The following is a 9,525-nucleotide window of genomic DNA, read 5'->3' on the forward strand; positions in this document are numbered from 1 at the left end:
ATACACTTAAGTAGTGTTCTGAAAAATATCAGATTTTTTTTTTTTTACATGCAGTTTTTTTGTTAGCTGTCTGCGGCCCACTATTTGGTCCCAACTCACAACTCAGTTGAGAACCACTGCTTTAGACAACTCAAAAAGTATTAAGGATGTTTAGACGTTGATGCAATACAATCGGGACGTAGGATTGTGCTACTGAAATTAAAACATTTACTGCATTTTATGGGTTATATTTGGTAAATATAGTGCACTTTTGTTGCTGAGAAAGGGTAACAAGTTAACAACTCTGACTTTACTCACCTAGAAAAAAAGGACTCAAAAAGTGTATTCGCTTTAAAAACGCCAGCAGGTGGCAGCGTCGCTCTGCCAACACTGCTGACCCCTCAGAGTAAATAGTTTTAACGTTTAACTTTAAATTGGCAAACTCCCCCTCCCTCTGCTATTTAGATAAGTACTGTAGATTTATTATTTTCAATTGTTCATTTCTAAGAGTGCGTTTTTCAGTTTTCTAGAAGCTAAAATAACGCAATACAGTGACGTGACACTTCCTGTCATGCGCAGTGCGCCACGAGGTGGCCACAGTATGGGAATGATGGCGTCCTCAGCAGCGCGATGTTCCTCACGCTGGGTAACTGTCATCGTGTCCTCTGGGCATCACCGCTACCCCCGTGTGGCAGGTACAGTTGTCTCCGCTTATCGTGGCTCGCTGCGGGGCGTCTGCACGTTCGCAACCGGGATGCTTTGGAGCGGCGGGAGCTCGGCGTGTGGCGGTGCTGGGAAAGAGTTGACATTGAGGGGGCTACCAGGTACGTGACGTTTGGTTGTAGCATTGGGCTAAGCTAAGCTATGCTAGGCTAGGCTAGTTTATTTTGTTGTCATTTCTGTTTTGAGCTTGGACTTTTTCTTCCAACAGAACTTCTTGGTAACGTAACACATGAGTATTTTTTGAAGCATACATACAGGTCGTTTAACTGTGCCAGTGGATGTCGTCAGAGTTAGACAATGTTTTACTTATCTTTTTTTTGTTTGTTAGCATATTACATATACCTTTAGGAGGTTTTGTTGATTTGCAGTTATTGAACTGTCCTACCCATAGGTTTCAAAGCAGCCCAGTGCGCATTTCACACAAGCTCTTTGGCCAACAATAAGCAGGACTTCTACCAGGTCCTTGGGATACCTCGCACAGCAACCCAGAAGGAGATCAAGAAGGCCTACTATCAGGTCTGTTTTTACCGGCTAAATTTTCAGCTCATATTTGTCTGTACTTTCACAACCTTACTGTTTTGTCGTCCCCCAGATGGCCAAAAAGTACCACCCAGACACAAATAAAGATGACCCAAAAGCCAAGGAGAAATTTGCTCAGCTGGCCGAAGCTTACGAGGTTTGGCGCTATTACTGTTCTAGCTTTACAGTGTTCATTATAATACACAAGTCTCTATAATGCAACATTTATTTCCCAGGTCCTCAGTGACGAAGGAAAGAGGAAGCAGTATGACACGTACGGTTCTGCGAGCTTTGACACCGGACAGGCAGGAGGCGGGCAGCAGTACTGGTCTGGGCAGACACACAACGCGAACCCGGAGGAGCTTTTCCGCAAGATCTTTGGGGAATTCTCCGCAGGACGTGGATTCGGAGACTTTAATGCTATTTTTGATCAGCCACAAGAGGTCCGTCGCACAGTAGCTGGACCATGATTACAGTGGTGCCTTGAGATATGAGTGACCAAACTTTTTTCCGATTTGAAAAATTACCTAATTACAATTTTTTTTTGTTAACTCAATATTGTGATTATGATTTAATGCATTTTTTTTTTAAATAAACACAAGCAATACATTAATCTGCATTATAATAAACAATATCAGATTTATCATACATAAACATTCCAGTGTTTATAGGTTAGGTTTACACTAAAATAAAGCCAGGTGAACCATGAATTAATATGAAAGACAGTTGACTTAAATTAGAATGAACATAACAAAAACTTTAAACTAAACTTGCAACTTTTAAGTATTCACTGCTGCACTTCCACAAAATGCTACCTAACAAGTGTGGGTTAAATGAGCAAATTAAAGTTGTACTTTAAGGCACCACTGTATCTAATATTTGGTTATAAGATGCCTTTTTGAGACAAAGTATCTATATATACCCACAATTTGTGTTGTTGTTTTTCTATGCACAGTACATCATGGAGTTGACGTTCACTCAGGCAGCCAAGGGAGTCAACAAAGAGATGTCCGTTAACACGGAAGCTGCCTGCCAGCGCTGCGACGGGAAGGGCCACGAGCCAGGCAGCAAGGTTCAACACTGCCACTACTGCAACGGATCCGGCATGGTAATCTTTTCTTCTTCAATGCAATTCCTTTCATGCCCAAAAGCCTGCTGTTACTGAATGTCCTCAAATAGTGACGCTCTAATAGATGCCGTCATTAAATGCCGGATGCGCTGGTACCGGCAAATAAACACATCAGCATGGTTTTACAGCTGTGCAGTCACTACAAACAAAGCTATAACAATGCAAATTACAGTTAAAATGCAGAAAGTGAGACTTGAGCCTAGGGCCCAACCGATGTTGTTACTGTTATTGTTTTAAGGCCAATTCTGACATTTTGCAGAATAAAATTTCCGATAACTGATTAAAGCTGCTCTCTTTAACAATTTGCTCCAAAAATATCTTTACGTTAGCGTTTTTATTTGATTATTTACGACTCAAATGTTTTTCTAATAAGCAGTTTAACATAGCTGTTCAAAAAGGTTACGGCCAATAGTTTTCAGACTTGAGTTGTCCGCACACTGCCTGCGGATGTGACTTCATGTGCGCGTATCATATGAGAAGAAGGTAATGTGAAGTTTCATTTTTGGGCAACAGGTGGCGGTAGCGATTCGAAATTGAATTTTCTGTTCAGTAGCTTTCATGCAGAACATTTGACTTTGCCATTTAGTATTTGTTTCACTTTAAAATGGTGACAAAATTTCGCAAAAGAGACACTTTTTTTTATTGGATTGTGGTAATGTTTGGATGTCACTATCTTTGTCTTGTGTTCTAATGTGGAAAAGTGTATGTTGGCAACATTCATTTTGAGCTAGATACAAAAATGTATCGTTTGGACCGTTTTTCTCAAAACTAGGGATTTCAACCTGGTAACAATAAAATTGCTGTAACGATGTCATTTTTTAGGTACGTCCATGTGTTATATATCATTTTAACTCTTTGACTGCCAAGCGTTTTCAGAAAAGGGATGCTGTGAGTGCCAGCCGATTTAAACATTTTGACTGATCTTTCAAGGTCCACAGAAAATTTTGTGTTTGGACTATGGAAACACACATACTACCAAATGAAAGATTGAACTCTCATATTTCATCTGAAAAAAAAAGTTTTTCTACCTTATTCCGTGAATTTAGTGAATTTGACACCTTTTTTTTTTTCCATGAATGATGCCACAAACACCTAAACAGTGCTTTACTTCTGTAAAACACTACCACCAACAATGAAAAAGTGTTTTTTGATAGCAAAATACGTTTATTTCCATTCAACAGTGTAACAATTTGACAAAACAATTTGGCAAACTATTTACAAATGTGTGCAACCGTGGTACTATTTACAATTCTGTGGACGTTTCAAATACAGTTTTTCTTTTTGTAACACTCCGCTGCGTGCAAGGGGATGCAGCAGGATTTGCACAACAGATTAGTTTCACTGCGATTGCCCCTTCGCGTGCAGACGATACACTTTCTTGCCGGCCTTTTTTTCCAGGGAATAGCAAGTATATACTGCAGTGTGTGTTTGGCCATGTTGCCATCAAGTCTACTCTCAGGATCATGATACGGTGACGTTACGGTGGTGTTACGTCTGTCTTCCTCATGTCCTTCACTTCCTATACCGGGTGGTAAGAGATGTTCTGATCCATCGTATCCACTCCATTCATGGTGGCATCGTAGTCCAGAACCAGTGTCTTCTCCGTGATCAGACTGTACCCACTCCTCCGATGAATATGCATTGGACTCGTCCAATTGAACATCCGCCTGAGCGTGCTCGGTTGTGCTCCGCATTTTCCGGCGTTAGCATCGCTAGCCGGTGAGGCTTTATGACCTGATCATAGCCACCGCATCAACGCTTCCAACTTCGGCGTCAACCTCGGAGTCACCATCATCATCATCGTCGTCATCAATGTGCTCTTTAACATTGGTCGATGCTTTTCGTCTTTCAAAAAAATGCTCAAGCGTGAGCTGCTTGCAACCGGTCGCCATTTTCGCTTCCTCAGACATTCTCTCCACAACACTCTAGCTCCGCCTCACGTCTTCTACTGACGCCTACCCAATCAAAGAGAGTCATCGCTGCCATCTACGGGCCAAAAATAGTCATTATACTAACTAGCTCTGCTTGATACTTTCAGCACAGCTGGCCAAGGCTTTCCTCCACCCGTTTCAAAAAAAAAAAACATAGAGAACGTCTTTGGCAGTCCTCCGTAGGATTTTACTAAACGTTATTTAACGTTTTTGGCAGTCAGAGTTAAAGAGAATTAAGTGTAGAATTCAAATATATCAATATCTAAATTTAGATTTTTTTTTAAACATGAGGACCCTTTTGCCAGAGCTGGAAGAGAAATCATCAGATTGTTGTCGATTTTAAAATAGCTAATATCGGCCCGCTGATTAATCAGTCAGGCCTTAATTTAGACAAGCAAAGCCATGAGAACTGGGGTTATAAAAAAAAAACGCATGACAAACAAATCCAACATCAGCATGGTTTTATAGTTATGGCGCAAGTGCAAACTAAAACTAGTGTTTAGTTGGAGTGTTAGACAAACCAAATGAGAACTGGTTTGAATAAATACCCAAAGCGTGTGCCATCTAAAAATAGATTACATGGTCTAGCCATTCTGCAAGTGCAAGCTACAAATAAACATGTCAGCGTGGTCTTCTAGCCATGCAGCAAGTACAAACATTTTTCAGGCTTTATTCTATAGAAGAAAAATAAACACGAGAACCGGTTAAGAAAAAACAACACAAGAATACAACATGACAGCCAGTCTCACAGCCATGAAGCAAATACAACTTAATAACACAGTTCACGTCGGCATGGTCTTACAGTCCAACATTTTTTGGGCTTCATTCTTTAGAAACAAAAACCCATGAGAACTGGTTTGCGGGAAAAATAATATAATACATAACAAAGTAGTAAGTACACATTGGCACAGTCTTACAGCCACGCAGCTGTTGCGAAATAAAATGGGGCTTTAATCTTAAGAGAAAAAACAAGCCACTGGGTTGGCACGCACTCCGTTAATACTGTTAACACTCAAAGCATATATACAAAATACAAGTCTCCTTTCGAATGGGTCCCTTACCACAATAAATCCACACTACAGCATTTTCTAAGTTCAGGGGGGGGGACCCTCCACAATTTGCAGAAATAAGCAGCAAGAGCAAAATAAAAAAGTGTTTTACTTGTCACACTAATTTATACAAATCCGGATCTCCTTTCAAACTAGTGCCTTGCCACATTAAACACCTGTTACACAGTTGAGTAGGAAAAAAGAAATACATGCGTTTGTATTTCATTCCTCGCAGGAGACGGTGAACACGGGCCCGTTCGTGATGCGCTCCACGTGTCGACGCTGCGGCGGCAAGGGAACGGTCATTTCCAACCCGTGTCACACCTGCCGCGGGACCGGACAGACCAAGCAGAGGAAAACCGTCACGGTCCCCGTGCCTGCAGGTCTGTCACGCCGCAATTCTGATAAAAGTAACTTCACGTTGACTAACTGTTAAACGTGTTGTCCTTTAGGAGTGGAGGATGGCCAGACTGTGCGAATGCCTGTTGGAAAGAAGGAGATCTTCATCACATTTAGGGTGAGTGGCCACACGCCACATTCCAGTGCTGGGTGGTACGCCTCACCTCGTAGTGCCTCCATTTCTCCTCTCAGGATAGTTGGACTCATTGGTTGAACAATTCCTCTTCAACCAATCAACAGCTGTGTGTGTGTGGGGGGGGGGGGGGGTGGGTCAAATTAAATAAATGACTAACTTCAAAAAAAGAAAAATGTCCTTTGATAATTAACATTTACAGATTTCATAGGGGCTTCCATTCAACTATCGTTGGATGCAACGATAGTCTAGTTACTAGTAACAAGCAAAAAATAATGGTTGATTGACAACTCTGCCTTTGAGCAAATCCCACCTATCAGTTTTGCTCCCAAAAACGTATAAATGCGTTATATTTTAAATTTCTTAAGTGTCCCAAAGACGTATTTATACGTTTTTCTAAGAGTTTACTTTTATTTTTATGTTAGAGCATACGGAAGGCTTTTAATGTAGCCTCTCAACTGCAAAGAACGGTGGAAGAAATTGTAGTTATTACACAACTCGGCCAGCAGGTGGCAGCAGAGCATAGGAAATGAACCAGGACCATGTTGAAAAAACCCTCAATCACTCAGAATTCTAAATAGATTTGTGAATAATGATGAAACTTAGCTATATTCAAATGCTAATTGCTACAAAACGGAAACGGAAGAAATATACTTTTTTTTCCCCCTGATGAAATAAGAGACTTTAATCTTTTTTTTGGGTGGGGTACGTTTCATGTTTTTATAGCAATAGAACACAATATTCTGTGGGCCTTGCAAAATCAGTCGAAATCCAGTAAAACAGCCGGGAGCAAAGGGGGTTGCTTCAGTGAAAATGACTGGGAGTGAATGAGATAAAGGCCTCCTCTAATTAAAACGCCTTGCTTTAAAAAAAAATTGCCCTAATTGACAGTTACATACAGATTTCAAAAGGTTTTCGTTTTGAAAAGCTACTACAGATTTTGATGAAACTTCCTGTTCCAATAAAAGCCTCCTCTCTAATAAATGTCTTTCTTCATTTTAATGCCTTGTTTACGTAAGTCAGTCAAGGATACAGCTTTCAAAGTTTTTTTTTTGTTCTGGCAATGTTTCGAATGAAACGGCCTCGACCAATTACGGCCTTCTTCCAAGTAAACGCCTTCGGTGAAATAAATGCCAGGTTCACGTCAGTCACGTATACAGATTTCAAACGTCTTTCATCCTGAAATGCTCCAACAGATTTACGCAAAACTTCCTAGGTGCTATCCCGGGTGTCAAGTAACTGCCAAAAGTGGAATGTTTAAAATCCTTCAATGCAAGTTGTTTGTGGTTTCAGGTCCAAAAGAGTCCCGTGTTCAGGCGTGACGGCGCCGACATCCACTCGGACCTTTACGTCTCCGTGGCTCAAGCAATCCTGGGCGGCACGGCCAGGGCACAAGGCCTCTACGAAACACTCAATTTAGCGGTAAATGCTTCTCACGAATGCATCATGCAGACGACGACGTGTCATCTATTTGACTTTGATGAGAGGGATGCTGCTCTGGTACTTGGATCAGATCCCGGCTGGCATGCAGACAGACCAGAGGATCCACCTGGCAGGGAAAGGAATCGCCCGCGTCAGTGGCTACGGCTTTGGAGATCACTATGTCCATATCAAAATTAAAGTACCCAAGTAAGAAAAAGGGGACATGCGAATCTTCAATCGGAAGAGCTGACCAGTCTGGATGACGCCTTTTTTTTTATTTTATCCCCCCTCCCCCGCAGGACGCTGACAGACCGGCAGAGAGCTCTCCTCATGAGCTACGCCGAGGACGAGGCGGAGGTGGAAGGAACGGTTAACGGTGTCACAGCCACTACCACAGGTAAGTCAAAACATCTTTGCACCTTGAAATGAGTAAAAAATAAAATAGCACTCGTATTTCTACAGTACAATAGAGTAATAGCATAATTAAGTCGATGGGAAATTGGTTCATTATTGTTTGTCAGGTGTGTTTGCTTTGGCCACAAGTGGGCTGTATAATGCATACAGACAGAAACAAGCTAAACTGCACTGTCATTTTTTGCAGAAGATTAAAACTCATTCACTGCCATTGACGGTCATAGACGTCAAAAAATCATTTGAACTATTTCTATTAGTTTAGCATTTTTTTCTACTTACTAACGTAGATTTTTTTTATTGTACATTTAGAACAGATATCAATTTTGTGATTAATCGTGAGTTAACAATTGAAGTCATGCGATTAATAAGTAAGAATTTTAATCGTCTGACGCCCCTAATTTTTTAATAATCATCTCAATTACATTTTTTTATTTCACTAGTTAACTCATGATTAATCACAATTTTTTATATCAGTTCTAAATGTACATTTTCAGACTCTTGTTAACAAAAGTGGGAAAAAATGTGAAACTAATAGAAATAGTTCAAATGAATTTTTGACATTTATAGCCGTCAATGGCAGTGAATGAGTTAAGAATTTATGCCTGTCTGAGTATTGCTATATTGTCTGCATTCATATGTTGCTGGATTGTGTTAAAATATATGGTGTTTAAAACCATTTCGTGTTGTGGTATATGGTGAAGGTAAATGCTACAATGTGTAGTTCTCTTTTTGTCCGGTGTAGTTTGAGAGTAAACTTCAACTGGGAGTGGCAATAAAAAGCTTGAAGCTTCTTATTCTGAAGAATTGTATATTATCTGCCAAACCGCTGGTAGTTAAGTTGACTAAGTTGAGGTCCCACTGCACTTTGTAGTAAATTTTGTAGTAAAGTGGAATAGAGCACACCTGAAGATGGTTCATCGACTTTCCAGTAGTCTGTCTGACGCAGGGTGAATCTGTGTCCAGGTGGGGGCAGCAGTGGTAAACAATTTGAGAAAGGGCATGACATGAAGGAAGGCCAGTTGAAACGAGAGGAAGGCTTTTTCTCCACACTCAAGAAATTGTTTAGTTCTTCCTGACAGCCACAAACCAGGTAGGACGAGTACAGTTCATCTCTGGTTTGTGGCTATCGGGCGCCAATGTCCTCATAGCATTTCAAGCATATTCCGGTTTCTTCTTCTTCTCCTCCTCCACCATCCAGGTAAGAGGTCTTCTTGGAACTGAGAGGCTCAGTCGCCCAGCGCAGGTACAGCCATGCCGTCGTTCTTCCCTTACGCATCCAACGAAGCAAAGGAGATCCATTTCCGGCGGACTTACGCTTTGTCCATTTTAGCTCCAAAGACTATAAAAGATGGCTAATCGTAGCATTCTCCACCTGCACAAACGTAAATGACGTATGAAGACACATACATTAAAGGTTTGTCATTATGCGCCTTGCTGTCATCATGTTGATCCACTAATGTTATTTTATAAGTTTATCTGGCTTTCTGCGCAATCTTTAAATTTGTGTATATGTAATAAACATAAAACTTTATTTCCTCCCCCTTTATTCTGTGTCAATATATCCACGAACAAGGCACAACTGGACACACCTCGTGCAGCATAATAACGTAACGGTATTATTAAAAACACCACTTTAATGTTTTATTCACTCACAAGGGAAATTCACCTTTGCAGTATTCACACTTAAAACATGAAGCTATGGGGCATGCTGAATTACTGTTGAGAAAACATTAAACGTATCCATACAAGTTTTAAATCAGGATTGGAAGTGATGGGATGAAAAGTTCCTTATTTTCAAGAGAAATCACACTTTCAATAAAACTGGGT

At 40.8% G+C, this 9,525-nt stretch overlaps 1 protein-coding gene across 2 annotated transcripts; it reads left to right on the forward strand.

The window, feature by feature from the left end:
• Positions 1-558: 558 nt before the first annotated feature.
• Positions 559-9,229, forward strand: dnaja3a (DnaJ heat shock protein family (Hsp40) member A3a). 2 transcript variants are annotated; one of them, XM_077557121.1, is made up of 12 exons: positions 559-803; positions 1,094-1,218; positions 1,295-1,378; positions 1,458-1,664; positions 2,177-2,329; positions 5,566-5,713; positions 5,783-5,847; positions 7,156-7,284; positions 7,376-7,491; positions 7,584-7,681; positions 8,662-8,788; positions 8,897-9,229. In XM_077557121.1, the coding sequence occupies exons 1-11, from the start codon at positions 581-583 to the stop codon at positions 8,772-8,774; spliced, it is 1,461 nt and encodes a 486-aa protein (XP_077413247.1). In that variant the 5' UTR covers positions 559-580; the 3' UTR covers positions 8,775-8,788; positions 8,897-9,229. The 2 variants fall into 2 exon arrangements, with proteins under 2 accessions (XP_077413247.1, XP_077413248.1); XM_077557122.1 differs by lacking the exon at positions 8,662-8,788.
• The last annotated feature ends 296 nt before the right edge of the window (positions 9,230-9,525 follow it).

The sequence above is a fragment of the Vanacampus margaritifer genome, chromosome 2, assembly GCF_051991255.1.
Source record: "Vanacampus margaritifer isolate UIUO_Vmar chromosome 2, RoL_Vmar_1.0, whole genome shotgun sequence".
NCBI lineage: Eukaryota > Metazoa > Chordata > Actinopteri > Syngnathiformes > Syngnathidae > Vanacampus > Vanacampus margaritifer.